The sequence below is a fragment of the Bos indicus x Bos taurus genome, chromosome 8, assembly GCF_003369695.1.
Source record: "Bos indicus x Bos taurus breed Angus x Brahman F1 hybrid chromosome 8, Bos_hybrid_MaternalHap_v2.0, whole genome shotgun sequence".
In the NCBI taxonomy this organism is placed as follows: domain Eukaryota; kingdom Metazoa; phylum Chordata; class Mammalia; order Artiodactyla; family Bovidae; genus Bos; species Bos indicus x Bos taurus.
In genome coordinates, this window is record NC_040083.1 from 102,528,730 (window position 1) to 102,550,640 (window position 21,911).

Sequence of the window (21,911 nt, forward strand, 5' to 3'; positions counted from 1 at the left end):
GCCTCCCAGGATGCTGCGTCGGACCTCGGACCACTTCCGTTCGGCGACGTAGTTCCGCTTTGCTGGGCGCGCGGTGGACGGTCTGAAACGTAGAGCGCGGCTTTCGCTGGGGCTTCGCGTCTCCGGAGCCCAGCATGGCTTCCACACGACCCTCCTCCACGGTACGGGTCTCATTCTGCCAGGGAGTGCTGAGGGGGTGGGGGTCCCTGCGAAACAGGGCCGTTAGGGAACGGGCTACAGCAGTGGAGGGCCGAGGAGGAAGGCTGCTGTGTTTTCCTAATTCTTAAGTGCTTTCATCTGTTTCAGCTCGTTTTCACCTCTTACTACAGCCCCGAAATGTAAATATCTTTTCCGTCTGGTTCAGAAACGGAGCTCTGAAAGGGAGTAGAGTCTTGGCCAAGATTTATGACACTTTCCGAACTCTTAATTGTAACCAGGCCTCCTAACTTATCTACTGCTTCATGTCCGAAACGTTTGAAATGTGTGAACAGTAACTTTGTAACTTGTCCCTTGTACCATCGCTTTGGTTATTTCAGTTATCCTTGATAGCCCAGTGATGAGCAGTAATTCTGGAAATTTTCGTAAAAGCCAAGAAGAGATTGCACCTGCTGCAACCGTATGAAATAAACATGTTCGAGAGAAAACCTTTGACAGAAAAATCAGCAGGAGAAATTCACTAGTTTTATCCATCTCTTCCTATCTACAAAACTTAAGTGATTAAGAGACTGGAACCACTCTTTGCCTCCACCCCCAGATCAAGGAAGACACATTTTCACTGGTGCCTGGTTTGTCCTTTGTGTGGGGAAGAAATAGGTTTGAAGCTCTAAATAAGCTGCATTCTGCTGGGAAACCCAGTAGATTGCTAAGATTAAGCTTTAGGTTAATCTAGGTCTTTGTTTTAGCAGGCAACCAAAACTAAGGCACCAGATGACTTGGTGGCTCCTGTTGTGAAGAAACCACACATCTATTATGGAAGTTTGGAAGAGAAGGAGAGGGAGCGTCTGGCCAAAGGAGAATCTGGGCTTTTGGGAAAAGAAGGACTCAAAGCAGGAATTGAAGCAGGAAACATTAACATAACCTCTGGTAAGATGCAGATTGTGAGTTCATCTTTACCTTTCGTGCTCAAATTTTCTGTAATGATTACCTGCCTCAAATATCACTAGTTTATGTCCAAAAACTACAAATAATAAGCTTGCACCTATCGAAGTCCATATTCTCTGCCTGCCTGACTTGGGATTATCATCCTGAGAACCTTTTTCTTAAACCTTTTATACAGTTTTTCCTCAGTGAATTGTTAGTAATTTTACTAGGAATTTATTCAGTGTGTATTTGGATTCAGTGATTTCCTTTGTCTTCTGGAATCGAGTGTAGTTCTGGCGTTAGCTTGAAGCTACTGTGTTTCCTAATATTCTCCTCTTTTTAGTTTTCCAACTGTTTTTCACCCAAAGTGAAATTATCTCTTTTTAAAGTGATAGCCATCTTTGTTTTGAAAGCAGTAATACAATAAAGAAATATATGAAGTAGAAAAACCTGTAATCTTTATTAATTGGGGCTATATCATTTCAAGAACTTAATAAAGCTGTGAAAATACATTTTTTTCCATAAATGAAACCACGATAAACAAATTGTTTTGTAACCTGCGTTTGTCATTCTGAATACTGTTAAATGGGCTTTCCTGATGGCTCAGTGGGTAAAGAATTCACCTGCAATGCAAGAGACACAGGAGACAAGGTGGGTTTGATCACTGGGTGGGGAAGATCCCCTGGAAGAGGAAATGGCAACCTACTCCAGTATTTCTTGCATGTAAAACCCCATGGACAGAGGGGTCTGGTGGGCTACAATCCACCAGGTCGCAAAGAGTTGGAAACAAGTAAGCCAATAAGTACACACACACTGTTGAGGGTATTTTTTCATGCCAGTAACTAGTAGTCTACTATATTTTAAAAATAAAATCATTCATGTTTGTCATAAGAAATTCAGACAGTATGCTGCTGCTGCTAAGTCGCTTCAGTCGTGTCCAAATCTGTGTGACCCCATAGACGGCAGCCCACCAGGCTCCCCCGTCCCTGGGATTCTCTAGGCAAGAACACTGGAGTGGGTTGCCATTTCCTTCTCCATCAGACAGTATAAAAAGACTTCCATGCAGATAGGACTTCTGTCAAGTTTCTCATCGACCCTCCCATACATTTTCTTTTCTATACACATGCACTTTTCATGAGTTTTAAACCTTTTATGTTATTTTAAACATGACGGCATCACGACTGTACTCACTTCTCATCCAAATGCTTGTTTTTTATGTGAGTTTTAAAACTAGCTACTAGATTATCCAAAAAGCCTTATAGTTAAGGCTTATCATTTTCATGGTAATTATTTCCAGTTTACTGTTACATTTGTTAGTGTTCCTATACTGAGACTGTTTCAGAGAGTAGCTTTGGCAGCTGTTAAAATAATGTTTCTATTTTGCCTTGGAGAGAAAGCCTAGTTAACTTGTAAAAGTGCTCTGTATTCACATTGTCTCATGAAAGCTGTGTGTTTGTGTACGTGTAAGTTGCCAAATGAAACAAGATGACTTGAACCAGTTTCTGGCCTTTAAAACCTCATTTAGTTTTCTGGTTTTGGCATACTTTAATAAACTGAGAAACTGTAAAGTTTCTTACAGATTAGTTAACTGTCCCTAGAGGCGTGCACTGGAGAAGGCAATGGCACCCCACTCCAGTACTCTTGCCTGGAAAATCCCATGGGCGGAGGAGCCTGGTAGGCTGCAGTCCATGGGGTCGCTAAGAGTCGGACACGACTGAGTGACTTCACTTTGACTTTTCACTTTCATGCATTGGAGAAGGAAATGGCAACCCACTCCAGTGTTCTTGCCTGGAGAATCCCAGGGGGAGTCTGGTGGGCTGCCGTCTGTGGGGTCGCACAGAGTCGGACACAACTGAAGCAACTTAGCAGCAGCAGCAGCAGCAGCAGAGGCATGCAGACTCCAGTTGTAAGAACTTATTTCTCTCTCCCTAATTGAAGAAGATTGGTGATCATGCTGATATTGCCTGTTCTCTTTATAGGAGAAGTGTTTGAAATTGAAGAGCACATCAGTGAGAGACAGGCTGAAGTGTTAGCAGAGTTTGAGAGAAGGAAGCGAGCCCGGCAAATCAACGTTTCCACAGATGACTCAGAGGTCAAGGCTTGCCTTAGAGCTTTGGGGGAACCCATCACACTTTTTGGAGAAGGTCCTGCTGAAAGAAGAGAAAGGTACCCTTTCTAAGTACTTACTCTTTTTTAATCACAGGATTATAGTTCCAGATTTTAGTTGTTGTTGTTGTTCAGTCACTAAGTCATGTCCAACTCTTTGTGACCCCATGAACCTCCCTGTCCTTCACTGTCTCCCGGAGCTTGCTCAGACTCATGTCCATTGAGTCAGTGACGCCATCCAACTGTCTCATCCTGTTGTCCTCTTCTGCTCTCAATCTTTCCCAGCATCAGGGTCTTTTCCAGTGAGTTGGCTCTTCGCATCAGGTGGCCAAAGTATTGGAGCTTCAGTTTCAGCATCAGTCCTTCCAATGAATTTTCAGGGTTGATTTCCTTTAGGATGGACTGGTTGGATCTCCTTGCTGTCCAAGGGACTCTAAAGAGTCTTCTCTGACCCCACAGTTCAAAAGCATCGATTCTTCAGTACTCTGCGTTCTTTACGGTCCACATCCATACATGACTACTGGAAAAACCATAACCTTGACAATACGGAACTTTTTCAGCCAAGTGATGTCTCTGCTTTTTAATACACTGTCTAGGTTTGTCATAGCTATTCTTCCAAGGAGCAAGTGTCTTTTAATTTCATGGCTGCAGTCACCATCCACATTGATTTTGAAGCCCAAGAAAACGAAGTCTGACACTTTGCACTTTTTCCCTATCTATTTGCTATGAAGTGATTCAACCAGATGCCATGATGTTCATTTTTTGAATGTTGAATTTAAGCCAGCTTTTTCACTCTCCTCTTTCACTTTCATCAAGAGGCTCTTTAGTTCCTCTTCACTTTCTGCCATTATTTAGTTGGTATTTGTAGCTAAACCTTTAATAGAATGTCTCACATAATGTTGACAGAATATCTTAGGTTGTGTGAATATGGTTTAGTCCATAATCTAAGTCTTAGGCCAGTTTATTCTCCACTACTAATTTTTCTTTATAAACTGTGAAGATGTTAACATGTTCCCTCCCCTTCCTCTCCTTAGTGTATAGTTTTGAGTTGGGTAAAATTTGTCACTGAACTCTGAAAATTTAAACAGCAAACACGTTTTTTGTCATTAACATAAAACATGATGGTAAGTGTTTTTTGGACATTATTGAAAAGAGGTACTTTCCTCAGATAATGCTATTCTTGTGATTCTGAAGTTCCAAAATCTCTCAGTGACAGGCTAGTCATGTGCAGTTATGAGGATGTGACCTGCCTGCCTCTTTAGGACTTGGGGCTTAACTATTCCTCACTTATTACATTTACCCTCTTAAGGCCCTTACCACTCTTCAGCCCAGTGCAGACTGACTGACCACTTCCACATTGAAATGGCTGTTCATTAAGGTCATCAGCTCATCTTTACTAAGAATAGCCCTAGTACACTGCCACCTATTCATCCTTCAAACGCTCCCTTTCCTTGGCTTCCATAAAACCCAATCCTGTTTCTTTAGCTAATTCTTCTAAGCCTCGTTTTCCCCCTGTGTAACCTTTTTTTTTTTTTTTTTCTGTGTAACCTTTATAAACTGCTGTTGTTTGTCCTTGTCCTACACCAGCCATGAGGGATCAGGTCCGTTCCCATGGCATGGTTTACGTGGAGTTTCTATGGACTCCCATGGCATGGAGTCTGATGACTCCCAGGTCTCCGTAGCCTAGCTGTTCTATAGTCTCAAATTTGACATCTCTAAGTTGTTCAGTCACCAAGTCGTGTCCAACTCTTTGCAACCCCAGGCACTGCAGCACGCCAGGCCTCCCTGTACCTCACTATCTCCTGGAGTTTGCCCAAGTTCATGTCCATTGAATTGATGATGCCATCCAACCATCTCATCCTCTGTTGCCCTCTTCTTCTGCTATCTTAGGTCTTTGCCAGCATCAGGGTCTCTTCCAGTTAGTTGGCTGTTTTCATCAGGTGGCCAGAGTATGGAGCTTCAGCTTCAACATCAGTCCTTCCAATGAATATTCAGGGTTAATTTCCTTTGGGATTGACTGGTTTGATCTCCTTGCTGTCCAAGGGACTCTCAAGAGCCTTCTCCAGCACCACAGTTCAAAAGCATCAGTTCTTGAGTGCTCTGCCTTCTTTATGGTCCATTTCTCACATGCATATGTGACTACTGGAAACACCATAGCTGTGACTGTACGGACCTTTTTAAGCTAAGTGGTATCTCTGCTTTTTAATATACTGTCTGGGTTTATCGTTGCTTTCCTTCCAGGAAGCAGTCATCTTTAATTTCATGGCTGCAGTCACCATCCGCAGTGATTTTCTTCATCCTAAGAAGAGGAAATTTGTCTCTGCTTCCACCTTTTCCTCTTCTATTTGCCATGAAGTGTTAAGACCAGAGGCCATCTAATTAGATTTTTTAATATTGAGTTTCAAGCTGACTTTTTCACTCTCTCTTTCACCCTCATCAAGGTGCTCTTTAGTTCCTCCTCGCTTTCTGCCATTAGAGTGGTATCATCTGCATATCTGAAGTTGTTGATATTTCTCCCAGCAATCTTGATTCCAGCTTGTGAGTCATCCAGCCTGGCATTTCCATGATGTACTCTACGTATAAGTTAAATAAGCAGAATGACAGTATTCAGCCTTGTCATACTCCTTTCTTAATTTTGAACCAGTCATTTATTCCATATAAGGTTCTAACTGTTGTTTTCTTGACCCGCATATAGGTTTCTCAGGTGACAGGTAAGATGGTCTGGTATTCACATCTCTTTAAGAGTTTTTCATGGTTGTGATCCACACAGTCAAAGGCTTTTGCATAGTCAGTGAAATAGAAGTAGACGTTTTTCTGGAATTCCTTTGCTTTCTCTATGATCAGCGAGTGTTGGCGATTTGGTCTCTGGTTCCTCTGCCTTTTCTAAACCCAGCTTGTCCATCTGGAAGTTTCCTCTCAAGTACTGAAGCCTAGCTTAAAGGATTTTGAGCATAACCTTACTAGCATGGGAAGTAAGCGCAATTGTCTGGTAGTTTGAACATTCTTTAGTACTGTCCTTCTTAGGAATTAGGATGAAGATTGACCTTTTTCAGTTCTGTGGCCACTGCTGAGTTTTCCCAAATTTGCTGACATACTGAATGCAGCATCATTTAATAGCATCGTCTTTTAGGATTTGAAATAGCTCAACTGGAATTCCGTCACCTCTGCTAGCTTTATTGGCAGCAGTGCTTCTAAAGGCCCTCATGATTTCACACTCATGATGTTTGGCTCTAGGTGAGTGACCACACCATCATGGCTATCCAGATCGTTAAGATCTTTTTGTACAGTTCATCTGTGTATTCTTGCCATCTCTTCTTGATCTCTTGTGCTTCTATTGGGTCTTTACTGTTTCTGTCCATTATTGTGCCCATCTTTGCATGAAATGTTCCTTTGATATCTCCAGTTTTCTTGAAGAGATCTCTAGTCTTTCCCGTCCTGTTTTCTGCTGTTTCTTCACATTGTTCTTTGACGAAGGCCCTCTCTTTCCTTGCTGTTCTCTGGAACTCTGCATTCAGTTGGGTATACCTTTCCCTCTCTCCCTTGCTTTTCACTTCTCGTCTTTCCTCAGCTATTCTTAAGACTTTGTCATACAACCACTTTGCCTTCTTGCATGTCTTTTCCTTTGGGATGGTTTTAGTCAGTGCCTCCTTGTGTACGGTATTACGAACCTCTGTCCATAGTTCTTCAGACACTCTGTTTACCAGATCTAATCCCTTGAATCTATTTGTTACCTCCACTGTATGATCATGGAGGATTTGATTTAGGTCGTATCTGAATGCCCAGTGGTTTTCCGTGCTTTCTTTGGTTTAAGCCTGAATTTTGCTTTAAGGAGCTGATGATCTGAGCCACAGGTAGCTTCAGGTCTTGTTTTTGCTGAGTGGATAGAGCTGCTCCATTTTCGACTGCAAAGAATAAAATCAATCTGGCACTTGGTGGTGTCCACGTGTAAAGTTGTCCCTTGTGTTGTTGGAAAAAGGTGTTTACTATGACCAGTGTATTCTCTTGGCAGAATTCTGTTAGCCTTTGTCCTGCTTCATTTTGTACTCCAAGGCCAAATTTGCCTGTTACTCCAAGTGTCTCTTGACTTGCTCCTTTTGCATTCCAATCCCCTGAGGTTAAGAGAACATCTTTTTTTGGTGTTAGTTCTAGATGATCTTATAGGTCTTTATAGAACTGGTTAGCTTCAACTTCTTCAGCATCGATGGTTGGGGCTTAAACTTGGGTTACCGTGGCATTGAATGGTTTGCCTTGGAAACGAACCGAGATCATTCTGTCATTTTTCAGATATTGCACTCAAGTACTGCATTTCAGACTCTTTTATTGACTATGATGGCTACTCCATTTCTTCTAAGGGATTCTTGCCCACTGTAGTAGATTTAATGGTCATCTGAATTACATTTGCCTATTCCCATCCATTTTAGTTCACTGATTCCTAAGATGTCGATGTTTATTCTTGCCATCTCCTGTTTGACCACTTCCAATTTACCTTTATTCATGGACCTACGTTGAATGAAATTAAAAGACGCTTACTCCTTGGAAGAAAAGTTACGACCAACCTAAACAGCATATTAAAAAGCAGAGACATTCCTTTGCCAACAAAGGTCTGTCTAGTCAAGGCTATGGTTTTTCCTGTGGTCATGTATGGATGTGAAAGTTGGACTGTGAAGAAGGCTGAGTGCCGAAGAATTGATGCTTTTGAACTGTGGTGTTAGAGAAGACTCTTGAGAGTCCCTTGGACTGCAAGGAGATCCAACCAGTCCATCCTAAAGGAGATCAGTCCTAGGTGTTCATTAGAAGGACTGATACTGAAGCTGAAACTCCAATCCTTTGGCCACCTGATGTGAAGAGCTGACTCATTGGAAAAGACCCTGTTCCTGGGAAAGATTGAGGGCAGAAGAAAGGGACGACAGAGGATGAGATGGTTGGATGGCATCACCGACTCAATGGACATGAGTTTGAGTAAACTCTGGGAGTTGATGATGGACAGGGAGGCCTGGCCTGCTGCAGTCCATGCAGTCACGACTGAGCAACTGAACTGAAGTTAACTGATGTTGAACTCATCTATTTTCCATCCTTTTCCTATTCTTGGAAATAACACAACCATTCACACGGTTTTCAGTTAAAAACCTGCATCACCTTCTGTATAACCCGTAAGCAAAATCTTGTTTATTCTACTTCTGAAATGTACCTCCAGCATGTCCTCTTTTCTCTCCCTCCACTAGTTTAACCTTTAGACTATTGTAGTAATCCCAGATGTGCTGTATTAATTGTTTGCTTATCTATTTGCTTAACAAAAATCCTACAGTGTCTCTTACTAAACTTAGAGTAAAAAACTCCTAACATGCTCTTCATCCTTACCTTGTACCCCTCTTCCCGTTTACTAGACTTAGTAGCCATAATGATCCTCCTAGGATGCTCAAGCTTTTTTGTGTGTGTCTTTCGACTTAATTTTCCTTTTTTTGTTCCCCTCTCTCGCCTTTTATGTTGTGATTTAGTTGCTAAGTTGTGTCTAACTTTTGCGACCCTATGGACTGTAGCCTGCCAGGCTCCTCTGTCCACGGATTTTCTAAGCAAGAATAGTGGAGCTCTCGCCTTTTAGAGCTTTTCAGTTCTTTTGGTTTTAGCATAAATACCACCTCCTTAAAGAAGCCCTTCCTACCCTCTGCTCCCTGGTAAAGAGCCCACACACTGCTCTGTCACGGTGTGTTACTTTGTCAATAGCCTCGCAAAGGATACACTTTTACCGTTTGTTGTTTGTGTCCCTTAGGTGACTGTCTGGAGTCTCCCCCGCCACCGTCCTATTCAGTCCATTAAGTCTCAAGTGGGAGGATACCACAGTATGCTGAGCTCCCTCCTTTGTTCTTCCCTCTTTATTCTCCATACTTTTCCAGGAGTCTTTCTCAAATGTGAATCCTGCTCACCCTGGCATTAGGAGCGCATTGTGGCCTGGCCCCTACTTAGATTCGCAGCCATTTCTCTCACTCAGCCTTTCCCAATACCCCATGCTCCAGCCATACTGAACTGTTTTGATTCCAGGCTCAACGTGCTTGCCTCTAGACCTTCACATTTGTGGAACCCTCTGCCTTAGCTGTCCTTTCCGAACATTCTTGACCTTTGACCTGATTGATTGACGTCTCGGTTTAGAGAACATCTTCTCCATAGGGCCTTCCCTGATTCCCTCCAAGTCTAGGTTGTTTACTCAGGATTCCCCTTAGTACCCTGTGAAGTCAAGGGCTGTTTCTTAGTCATTTTTTATACTTAGCGTGTCAAGAGTATCCAACACGCTGAGTGAAGTAAGGTGAAAGTCCTACTTTACCTTACCTCAACTCTATTTAAATTCTGATCTTCTTTGTTACAGGTTAAGAAATATTCTCTCAGTGGTCGGTACTGATGCCTTAAAAAAGACCAAAAAAGATGATGAGAAATCAAAGAAGTCCAAAGAAGAGGTAAATACGTCCTTGGCTTCATAGTGTCAGCACGCAGGAGACAAGGGGCTAGTTCTCTCGTTTTCTGTTTTCAGAGCTTTACTTTGCCTCGGATGAGGGCCAGAGCAGGGGTTGGAGACTGCTGTTCAGGAATAGTTGTTGGCAGTTGTTTGTGGTTCCTTTGTAGATACAAACGGAAGTAAGCGAGTTTCCCATTTCGGGAAAGAAGCACAGCATTCCTGGTTTCCCTTGTAAAAAGGAACCAGAAATCATCCAATAAGAACTCATAGAAAGAAGCACATCAGAAAACACATATACCTGATTTCATCATATTATACTGAACTAATTCACCTTTCTCCTGGGCAGTTACAGTAGGGAATTGATAGCTATGAAAGAGGCAGGGATGCTTCAGACTTGACATTTCTGCTCTTATTTAACTTTCAGTATCAGCAGACCTGGTACCATGAAGGACCACACAGCCTGAAGGTTGCTAGACTGTGGATTGCTAATTACTCACTGCCCAGGTGAGGAGAAACTTGAGAAGGGGGAAGAAGCATGCTTCTTATTTCCTCTCAGGGACTGAGGATCTGCTTTATAATGACTGTGGTTGTTAGTTGAAATTGAGTGATACAGAGACTTCTTTGGACCCTTGTTTCCAGCCTGTTTGCCCAGGGTAATGTTTTCCGTGTTACAGGGCAATGAAACGCTTAGAAGAGGCCCGTCTTCATAAAGAGATTCCTGAGACAACTAGAACCTCCCAGATGCAAGAGCTGCACAAATCTCTCCGAGTAAGACTCTCTCAGCGATTGCCCGATGTTTTAAAGATTTCTGCAGTATTTGTTATATGTTCTACCTTGGCCCGCCTCTAACAAATAAAAGGCAGCTGTACATCTTCCTTGCTTGCACTGTTGCTGCTTGGGAGGATCCATCAGTTAAGGTGGCAGGGAACCTACTGTACTTCGTACCAGGCAGAGGCCTGTGGTTCCTGTGCTTTACTTCTCCCTTTTAATATGTTAGACTGTACTTTAAATCTTGCCATGGCTTTCTGGTTTATTTTTAGCTGACAGAGAAGCTATTGACACGGACTGTAGATGACAGCATGGGGGAGTTCCAGATAAGCCTTGACTCCATTCATTCGTTCATTTGTAGAAGTGTCTCCTGACAAAAAAGGAGGGGTGGGGAATCTTAGGGTGGGTTAGAACTGGAAAGATTTTTTTTCTTTTTTTAATGGTGGAAAAGCCAAGAAAGTCTTGGGTTAGCATTTAATGATTCCTTGTTTGTCTGTTTTTTTAAGTCTTTGAATAATTTCTGCAGTCAGATTGGGGATGATCGGCCTATCTCCTACTGTCACTTTAGTCCCAATTCCAAAATGCTGGCCACAGCCTGTTGGTAAGTCCCCATTTTATAGTGTTCTGTTTTCTTTTCCCTGAATGGGGTTCTGGGGGAAAAGTCAACATTTGTTTTGGAAGGCCATTGCTTGGCTTCCCTGGTGGCTCGGCTGGTAAAGAATCCGCCTGCATTGTGGGAAACCTGTGTTCACTCCCTGGGTTGGGAAGATCCCCTGGAGAAGGGAAAGGCTACCCACTCCAGTATTGTGGCCTTGAGAATTCCATGGACTGTATAGTCCCTGGGGTCGCAAAGAGTTGGACGTGACTGAGCTACTTTCAAAAAAAATGTGAAAAATAAACAGAAGGCCTCTGCCATCCCATTTTCCTCTGCTGCCTCATGATCACATCAAACTAGAGGTGGTAACTCGTGCCCATTGTAGTTTGTGATAGAGCTTTCAGTTCGCATCTGTCAGTCACATTCTTGGCATTAGCATCATTTTGGGGCAGATATATTAATACAGGGAGTTTATAGACTAACTATACACACCTTGATACAGCTTTTCTTTTTTAGTTATATCACCTAAGCAAGATACTTCATACTTTTAGTTATGTGACCTAAGCAAGATACTTCTCTGTAAGCTTCAGTTTCTTTATCTGTAAAGCAAAGCAAATTACCGTTCTTGTGTTTATTCTGTTTTCTGTTTGCCATCGCATATGCAGAAAACTTTTAAGACGTGAAAACTTTGTTGTTTTGTTCTGTTCAGTCACTTAGTTGTTCTCGTGGGACATTGTCGTCTAGTGAGGGGCAGTCTTCCTTACATTGTACACACAGAAGCTACTTGACTAGGCAGAAATCGAGACCAATTCAGGAGAAAACCAAGGACCTATGTAGATTCGTCCACCTCTTCAAGCCTCAGCTGTCTTTATTATAAAGTAGAAATGACTCACTTTGCTGTGCAGCAGAAACTGACACAGCATTGTAAATCACCTGTACTCCGATTTAAAAAGTTAATTACCAGAAAATAAAACGAATACACAAGTAAAGTAGAAATGATCATTCCATCTTATGTACCTCACAAATCTGTTATAAGGATCATTTGAGATGATAGATATAAAAGTAATTTGTTGGAATTTTTCAAAATAAAGCATTTTTATTTAAATACTTTGTAAGTAGTAATATGCTATTCATATTTAAGGAGATAGTATCATTATTAATATTACAGGTAGGTAACTTCATTTGTCCTACTTTGCCTAGAAATCGGTCCAAAAGCTAAGGAGAAGAGCAACTTGTGCTGTAGTATTTACAGTCCAGTAGAGGCCTTTGTTTGCTTCAGACCTGGCTATAGCTTTCTTACATAACCCTCCAAGTGATAAGCCTTTTCTTTTTTGTCTGCCACTATAACGATTTTGGGGGGTAAGAAGAAATTGTCCTTTAGTAATGTTACCAAGATACCTTTTCCTTCCCAGACCAACCCTGGCTGAGATGCTTTCCTTTGTATTTGATAGGAGTGGGCTTTGCAAGCTCTGGTCTGTTCCCGATTGCAACCTCCTTCACACTCTTCGAGGTGGGTTAGACTCTTACCTAAATCTTGCTCTTTTTCCCAATTCAAACTCTATCAAGCAGTATAACTCTTAAAGCTCTACAGGACACTCAAACCCAGTACACACACGATTGATTCTTGATATGATCTGACTTGGTTTGGTTTTCTTTGACTGCAAGGCTGAATGATAATGACATCATATGCATATTTCTCTCTCATGTCCAGCCCTACTCTGGCATTTACAATCTAAAGCAAGAAACATTTTTTTGTGTGTGAAGCTTTTTTTTAATGTAATTTATACGTTAGTTTAAATTTTAAAAGTTCAATTTTTTAGTAGTTGAATAACTAATACTTTACAGGTTCACGTTTTCTGAAATGTGTATATATAATATTCCTCATTGTGTATATTTACACTTAAGTTATAATGGAACAGCAGCCCTTTAATTTCCATCTCTTACACTCCTTCAGGCCATAACACAAATGTGGGAGCGATCGTATTCCATCCCAAATCCACAGTCTCCTTGGACCAAAAAGACGTTAATCTGGCCTCTTGTGCTGCTGACGGTTCTGTGAAGCTGTGGAGCCTTGACAGGTGAATATTACTGCTCTGTCCGCACGGCAGTCACCGCAGTAAACAGTTGATTGGTTGGCCCTAGGGACCTAGAACTCTGTACCTTGGTTTTTGCCTCTAATATAGTGACCGCTGTTTCCTGGCTCCAGTTATTCTGGAACGATCCATTATACCTGCCATTGCAATAGACTGACATTGGACAAATGCGCTATTTGGTAGATTGACTGAAAATAATATCCAGACAGCACATTGGTTCTTAGCAAACAGCCACAGGGGAAGAAAGAAGGTTATGTCCAGCAGTATTGCCAAGGAAGTGATGTCTCCTCCCAATATTGTCATCCTTTACCTAAACCATATTTTCCAGTTACAACAGGCTTCTCTGTTTTAATGTGTTTGTGATTATTTATTGTTTTCCAAGAAATAGTTAGAAGCACCTTGTTGCCTAAAAGACTTCTGAATTCAGTTGCTTAGTTTTCCTTCTTTGGGAAAGCACATGAGGCTTTTGTTCTAGGATTTTGTGAGGAGCTAATTAGTGTCTCCACTCTGCTAGATAGGATCTTAGCTGTGAGCACAGCAGGTTTTAATTGGCTTTGGTAATACGTAGCAATATTTGTTCCCCTAGGGCTTTGATTAGTTCTGTGTATCCACGTTAATAGTGTTCCCTTCTTAATTGCCCTCTTTAGGGTTTGTGTTTATTTCCTTTCACTGGTGTTTCAGATCTTCTTTCTGCTGTTGCTGGTAGTAGAATTTAATGGCCACTGAAAGGAAACTAAGCCTCTGTTTAGGAGTTCTGCTTTCATGTGGATCCTTGAACAAGCTGAAGTTTGAGATAAAATTACCTATAATCCACTTGCACCAGAAATGTTTGATATTGCCCTGCATCTCTATCAAAGTATGTTTCTTTCTAGAATCTCAGCAGTCCTTTGGTTCAGAGAAATTATTTTGCTTGTTAGGTTGAAGTATCTTTTATTTTTCTCTTAATCTTAAGTGGTGTAGAATTAAGAGTTTGTTGACAATGAATTGAAATAGAAGGACAATGCTTATTGAAGTGCTGTGGCATCTGCTTCTGGTTCATTGACTACACTGAAGCCTTGACTGTATGAATCACAACAAATTGTGGAAAATTCTGAAAGAGATGGGAATACCAGACCACTTGACCTGCCTCCTATGAAACCTATATGCAGGTCAAGAAGCAACAGTTAGAACCAGACATGGAACAACAGACTGGTCAAAATTTGGAAAGGAGTACGTCAAGGCTGTATATTGTCACCCTGCTTATTTGACTTACCTGCAGAGTAAATCATGAGAAATGCCGGGCTGGATGAAGCACAAGCTGGAATCAAGATTGCCTGGAGAAATATTAATAACCTCAGATATGCAGATGACACCACCCTTATGGGAGAAAGCGAAGAGGAACTAAAGAGCCTCTTGATGAAAGATGAAAGAAGAGAGTGAAAAAGCTGGCTTAAAATTCACATTGAAAAAACTAAGATCATGGCATCTGGTCCCATCACTTCATGGCAAATAGATGGGGAAACAATGGAAATAGTGACAGACTTTTATTTTGGGGGGGATCCAAAATCACTGCAGATGGTGATTGCAGCCATGAAATTAAAAGACACTTGCCTCTTGGAAGAAAAGCAATAACAAACCTAGATAGCATATTAAAAAGCAGAGGCATTACTTTACTAACAGAGGTGCATATAAACAAAGCTATGGTTTTTCCAGTAGTCATTTATGGATGTGAGAGTTGGACCAGAAAGAAGGCTGAGCTCCGAAGAACTGATGCTTTTGAACTGTGGTGTTGGAGAAGACTCTTGAGAATCCCTTGAACTGCAAGGAGATCAAATCAGTCAATCCTAAAGGATATCAACCCTGAATATTCAGTGGAAGAACTGATGCTGAAGCTGAAGCTCCGGTACTTTGGCCACCTGATGAGAACTGACTCACTGGAAAATACCCTGATTCTGCAAAAGATTGAAAGCAGGAGGAGAAGGGGACGACAAAGGATGAGATGGTTGGATGGCATCACTGACTCAATGGACGTGAGTTTGAGCGAGCTCCAGGAGATGGTGAAGGACAGGGAGGCCTGGCATGCTGTAGTCCATGGAGTTGCAAAGAGTAGCACACAGCTGAGCTACTGAACAACAAAAATGGGCAATGTTCACCTCTGGACATATGTAATAGTCCCAAAGCTTTTATAACCTTGGGAGGTGATTAGATTATCGTTGGCCCTAAAATTTTAACAGATTACAAGTTACAGTTTGGCCTGTCCACCCATGCAGAATGAATGCCTGTGTGCTCAACAGTTAAAAAAAAATTCAGTGAATATTTGCATGAGTGTAAGATAGTTTACGTAGGATATTCGGTTCCTTTTCAGTGATGAGCCGGTGGCAGACATTGAAGGGCACACCGTGCGTGTGGCCCGTGTGACGTGGCATCCTTCGGGGCGCTTCTTGGGTACCACCTGGTAAGCCATCTTCTTGTTCTGTCTTCAAGTCATGTTTTCTTGGACTGCAATGAATCAGAATCACAAAAGACTATATGGTACAGTTAAGGCTAAGTGTATTCGGCTTTAAATTGCAGTTAAGCTGAGATTTCAGTCACTAAATGCCAGAGAGCTAGAGTTTCCCTCTTCTCTTTCTTGGCCAATACTAGAAGTGCATTTTTTGATGGAGAGGGGCGGTGGGGTGGGCTATACGTTGTATTATAACTTCACTGCTTACAGATCAGTCTCTTTTCTTGGTTCTATAAATTCAGTGAGGCCAGAATCTATTAAAGAAGTTTTTGAGATACAATTTACGTGCAGTGGAATGGATTTAAGTGTATAATTTAGTCAGTCTTGACAAATGCATGCGTTCACATGACCCACATCCCTGTTGTTAGAGGTCCGAGGGAACAAAAAGCGCCCACCAAGCTGAGAAGTCCTTTTCTTTGGTTGCACTGAGGCTTCGTTGCTGCTGTGGGCACTCTGGTTGTGGTGAACGGGCGCTGCTTTTGTCGCAGTGCACGCGCTTCTCACTGCAGTGGCTTCTCATGTTGCTGACTAAGCTCAGCCTCTAGGCACGCAGGCTTCAGTAGTTGCGTGCGTGGGTAGCCCACGTCATGTGGAATCATCCCGGCCCAGGGATTGAGCCCATGTCCCCTGCATTGGCAGGTGGATTCTTATCCACCGTACCACGAGGGATGTCCCCGAGAAGCATCTTGAGAGGAATAATCAAGGTGGACAATTCCATCCATATAACCAGTGGATCAGTTTATTACAGGGTCACTTATAGGGTGGGATCTGGCAGTCAGCAGTCCTGAAGCATTCACAGCTGCAGTCTGCACCTTCAAGAAGCCATTGCAGCAGTTTTATAGTTAACCTAGGGTACGGGGGTCTGTGCTTGGAAGCAGGAAGTACATTCCTAAGTCAAGATTTATGAGTGGGTAACCAGTAGGTGCTGGGAATACACCAGCAAAGGTCTTCATTGTTTGACGGCTAACAGAGCATGGAGGTCTCCTGGTCCTAATGGTTGTTAAACAATATCTATGAACTATTAATAAAAGCCCTTGACAATAGAAAAGTGATTTACCACACAGTACAGTTCTGGGTGGGGTCAGCAGGAGGACAGGAAGAACTGTATGGGCCCAAGACGGCATCAGTTATGCTCATAGCCATACACTTGTCGATAGAGAGAACACTTGCATCACCCCAGAAAGTTCCCCCATGCCTTTCCCAGCCAACTCCCCTTTCCAAAACAACCCCTGCCCTGATTTCTGTCACCATAAATTAATTCTACGTGGTCATACCTTATAAACTCATTTGTGCCTGGGTTCTTTAACTCAGCACAACGTTTTTAAGACTCATTCCTGTCGTCGCGTGTATCGGTAGTCCCTTTTTATCGCTGAGAAACAGTCGGTTGCATAACTGCCAGTTTATGCATTCTCCCATTGGTGGACACTTGGGCTGTTTCCAGCTCTTGGCTGGTAAGAATAAAGCTACTGTACGTATCTTGTCCAGTACTTTTTGTGGACATATTTGTCTTTCCTTTCTCTTGAATGAATACCTTAGAATGCAATTGCAAGATTATAGGGTAGATGTATATTTAACTTTTAAAATTTCCAAGGGGTTTTCCATAGTGCTGGTGTCATTCTGCATTCCCAGCATTCTAGTGTTGTTGTTTGTTTTTTTAACATCTTTGCAACATTTGGCATTGGCAGTCTCATCATTTTGACCAGTCTTGCAAGTATGTAGTGAAATCTCATGGTTTCAGTTTTTATTACTCTGATGACTCTTGGTGTTGAGTCATACGCTTATTGACCCTTTGTGTATTTTCTTTTGTTCAGTGTTCAGGTGCTTTACTCATTTTTTAATTGAGGATTTTTTGTTTGTTTTATCTTTTTTCCCATATGTATTACAGTTTTCTCATCATTTATTGAGATTTTCACTATTGAAATTTCTTTGGTGGCCGCATTGAAAATCATTTGACCGTGTGTATGTGGGCCTCTTTATATACTCTCTATTCTCTTATATTCTGTTGATTTACTTGTGATTGATTATATCCCCAACATTCAGTTTAGGACTCAGTAAATGCTCAGTGAATGGAAGGACATAACAGTGAAATTGGGGAAGAAAGTAGGTGACAGAGTCTTTGTTCTGGGCCATTCTAAGGGAATTCTGTTTTCTAAAATAGCCACTGAGATAGTTTTTTAGGCATGGGCAGTCCACAGTTTCCCATTTAGCACCCAAGACAGATAACGCTTAGTTGTGGAGACATTATTTATGCCAGAAAAGAATTTGTTAATATGGTTGTATGAGTAGTTTCAGAAATATAACTTGAGCTCCAGCTATTTACAGCACTTGGTACATTGAAGCACTTTGTACACTTGTAATTTATAGCCCTTTGTACACTTTGAGTATCTGCTGGTTAATTATTAGCTTGACTTTTTAAGCTATGACCGATCATGGCGCTTATGGGATTTGGAAGCTCAAGAGGAGATCCTGCATCAGGAGGGCCACAGCATGGGTGTGTATGACATTGCCTTCCATCAAGATGGCTCTTTGGCTGGCACTGGGTAAGGCTTCTTCCACACAGCCGGGGCAGCTCAGTCGTCTGACCTCTGACATCTGCCTGCTTCCAGAGGAAACTGGGTTCACAGTACTCATTCATGAACTGTTTTGTCAGGGGACTGGATGCATTTGGTCGAGTTTGGGACCTGCGCACAGGACGTTGTATCATGTTCCTAGAAGGTCACCTGAAGGAAATATATGGAATAAATTTCTCCCCCAATGGGTAAATAAGCTCACTGAATGAGGGGTGCACAGGCAGGGTTAGTGGCCAGAAAGTATTCTGTGTTTCTGACTTCCTCTCTGTCTGATCCACAGCTACCACATTGCAACTGGCAGTGGCGACAACACCTGCAAAGTGTGGGACCTCCGACAGCGACGTTGTGTCTACACCATTCCTGCCCATCAGAACTTAGTGACAGGTGTCAAGTTCGAGCGTAAGTCTTCCTTCTGTTGTAAGCCTAACTACAAGACAAACAGATTGCATTGGCATGAAATGCAGGCCAGGTGTTAGCTTAACTTGGAAGGGGAACATGAGAGAATTTGGACCCTGTTGAAGGAAGAAGTGATCATTTCCTTCCCTCAACCACCCTTTCAGACAGAGCTCTGACTGCATGCCGCTTGTTGCTAGGAAGTAAAGAAGACTTCTGTGCATGTTTTGCTTTCCAGGGAAGGTCCACGCACTTAGTTCTTAATATTATTTTGAATAGGTTGTGTATCAGGGAAAGAACCAAAAGACCTTAATAATGTTATTTGTTTCCCTAAGTCTGTCTGTAGTTGTTCTCTTTTTTGTAGAGGCCTAGTAAAAATGCAGATTGGAGGTTGGCGTTTTATGAATGCCAAAATAACATCTTTTTGAAAATAGTATACTCTAGTGGATTTTGGGACTTCCCAGGTGGCACAGCGGTAAAGAATCCACCTGCTAGTGCACGAGATGCAAGAGACGTGGATTTAATCCCTGGGTTGGGAAGATCCCCTGGAGGAGGAGATAGCAAGCCACTCCAGTATTCTTAATTGCTTTAGATTTTTTTTTTCCTTATGTGGCATGTGGGATCTTAATTTCCCAACCAGGGGTCAAACCCATGCCCCCTACAGTGGAGGCATAGAATCTTAACCACTGGACCACCAGGGAAGTAACCCACTCTAATATTCTTGCCTGGAAAATTCCATGGACAGAGGAGCCTGATGGGCTACAGTCCATGGGGCCACAAAGAGTTGGCCACGACTGAGCACACACCCTGCAGATTTGGGTTCTGTTCTTTTTCTTACGCTCTTGAATATTTCAATTCCTGAAGTAATTCCTCTTCTCTTTTGTAGCTATCCATGGGAATTTCTTGCTCACTGGTGCCTATGATAACACAGCCAAGATCTGGACTCACCCAGGCTGGTCCCCTCTGAAGACTCTGGCCGGCCACGAAGGCAAAGTGATGGGCCTAGACATTTCTTCCGATGGGCAGCTCATAGCCACTTGCTCCTATGACAGGACCTTCAAGCTCTGGATGGCTGAATAGGCAGGACCATGGAAGAAGGACTCAGTCTCCCTTTAGAGCCGTTTTCAAAAGAAAGGAACTGATGTGTTTTGTTCTATCATGTACTTTGCCAATTACCATGTATATAGATCCTCAAAGAATCGAATTTCTGTCTCAGCTCCCACTTCAGGCAAGCAGCCCAATCCTTGGGTATTGGTCAACCCCTTCCATGGTTGAAAAATTTGTTTTCCTCTTCAAGCCCCTCCATGAACTTCGTAGACACTGTTTTTATTAATCTTTTGTTTGAATGCCCTCTTGCTTCCCTCAAAGCACTCAGGATTTTTACTTCTTGAAACCTGGCTTTCCGTTACATGGTACGTGTTTCAGGACTCCATGTGACCCGGAGAGCACGACGTCTGTGCTCTACAGGAAGCCCTCAAGTAGAGAAGCGTGTCTCTCTGTGCGCTGGCTGAACAGCACCTGACAGAGGAGGGCCCTGAGCATGGAAGGCGAAGACGTGAGCCACAGCTGTGTCCTGGCTTCCGCAGCAGAGGTTCACCTCATCCTGTTGAGTTCACTTGGAATGCTAACTGCATCAGGAAGTCCAGAACTGAGCATCTGCCTCTTCAGAAGATGTCTTCCATTTTGCTTTGAAGTTTGGCATCCTTTGTTACCCCAAAACTAGGACACTGTGTCAAGATTCAATGAAATTTTTAGAAAGCAAACACGATGTCTCTACTGTGCAAGTTCTTTTCTGTTGGTTATTTATATGTATCCTTCATGTGGAGATAACTCTGGGGAAAAAAAAAATCCCTAATGGGTATTCCTAAACATAAACTTTTTTTCTTTATTGCACACTTGCTACAGAGTAAGATCCTATTTAAAAAACTGTCCTTTAAAGAATTATTTTTATAGTGAAGCCTTTCCTGAGTCCCAGCCATTGGTCCACAGAGATCCCTTTTTTTAAATTTGGGATATAACACATGATCTCAAGTATGGCTTATTCCAATTCCATCTCCTTAGTAAGCATTCTGTCAGTCATTTTTTTAAAAATAGAGGGCTGTTGGATTGTAGGCCAGACTACCAGTGAGCTGTATCTGGACCCTCTAATTCTTATTCATCGGCCACGCAGCAGTTACCTTCTCTTTCCACCCCAGATATACAACCACTGAACTCTGAATTCACACAGATTCACACAAAAATAGAATTGGCAAGGACTGTGTATAGAAAATTGAAGGGGCTTATATGATGGCTTCTTGAACATTCAAAACACTTGTCCTTTGCTTCCCAGGGAGGCTGACAGTTACTCTTGTACAAACTATGAATGAGTGACATGTAGCTAAAGGGACTTTTTAGTCTGATTGCAGCTGCAACCAAGTAGGTGCGCATCCTGTGTGCCTCTGGAGGTTCTGGATTATCAGCTCTGCCTTCCGTTGTGCACTTCACTCTTTTCACTGTTTAACGGGCTCTATTTCCTCCATAGTTGTGGTGGTTTAGTTGCAAAGTTGTGTCCGACTCCTGCAACCCCATGGACTGTAGCCCAGCAGGCTCTTCTGTCCATGAGATTCTCCTGGCAAGAATACTGGAGTGGGTTACCATTTCCTCCACAGTTAAGCCATGAAGAATTGTTTTTTTCATAACTACCTTTGTAGTGTGTTGTAACTAATAATGAACCTTAGTATATTAGCATGCAATTTTTAAATATAGTGTGTTCAAATTTTCTCAAAGTGAAATTTTACTATCATTCAAATTTGTCTTCTTTTTGGGGGAGTGGGGGGTTCCAAGTGATTTAGAAGCAGCAACTGAGTGAAAACATTTCATCTAAGCCTTTGGCAAAAGAAATGTGGAATATACATTTCCTCACTGGAAATATTGTTAGAAAGCCTTTGGCTGAGGAGCATACACTGAGTGTGGCATTTCATGATCATGGTGAGATAATCACACCGCCATCACTTAAGGGACACTTTGTCCAGATACCGCCAGGCCACACAGACATCTTATTTAATTCTCAATCTCCTGAGCTAATTATTATTGCCTTTTTTACAAACAAAACTACAGTTCAAAGAAGTAACTTGCTCCAGATTACCTAATTAGTAAGTGGTAAAGTCTTGACTCTGACCTTATAAGAGGTTCATAGGACTTTAGTATGTTAGCAACACTGACCAGACCCAAAAAAAAAAAAACACACCAGTCCAGTCAGCACGGCCTGTTCCTGTACAAAGCCTGAACTTTTTAACCACTCTACCTTGTATTTATTTTTTACTTGCATTTATTTTTTTGGCAGCATTTATTCCCAGACCATTACGTTTTTTGTTTCTTCATTTTCTTCTGGGGTATGTTT

General features: G+C 42.2%; 1 protein-coding gene across 4 annotated transcripts; it reads left to right on the forward strand.

Moving 5' to 3' along the window:
- Nucleotides 1-47: 47 nt before the first annotated feature.
- PRPF4 (pre-mRNA processing factor 4) lies at nucleotides 48-21,291 on the forward strand. 4 transcript variants are annotated; one of them, XM_027550532.1, is made up of 14 exons: nucleotides 48-167; nucleotides 906-1,083; nucleotides 3,060-3,246; nucleotides 9,545-9,632; nucleotides 10,056-10,135; nucleotides 10,306-10,399; nucleotides 10,906-11,000; nucleotides 12,446-12,504; nucleotides 12,949-13,072; nucleotides 15,432-15,521; nucleotides 17,987-18,109; nucleotides 18,220-18,327; nucleotides 18,420-18,538; nucleotides 19,419-20,459. In XM_027550532.1, exons 1-14 carry the CDS (start codon nucleotides 135-137, stop codon nucleotides 19,610-19,612), a joined length of 1,572 nt encoding a protein of 523 aa, XP_027406333.1. In that variant the 5' UTR covers nucleotides 48-134; the 3' UTR covers nucleotides 19,613-20,459. The 4 variants fall into 4 exon arrangements, with proteins under 4 accessions (XP_027406333.1, XP_027406334.1, XP_027406335.1 ...); XM_027550533.1 differs by having other exon boundaries at nucleotides 48-161; nucleotides 903-1,083; XM_027550534.1 differs by having other exon boundaries at nucleotides 48-161.
- Nucleotides 21,292-21,911: the final 620 nt, after the last annotated feature.

Coding starts and splice junctions, on each gene's coding strand:
- PRPF4 (XM_027550532.1), top strand. CDS start 135: ATGGCTTCCACACGACCCTCCTCCACGGTACGG. Junction 3,247..9,544: donor CCTGCTGAAAGAAGAGAAAG/GTACCCTTTCTA, acceptor TCTTTGTTACAG/GTTAAGAAATATTCTCTCAG. Junction 10,136..10,305: donor GCTAATTACTCACTGCCCAG/GTGAGGAGAAAC, acceptor TCCGTGTTACAG/GGCAATGAAACGCTTAGAAG.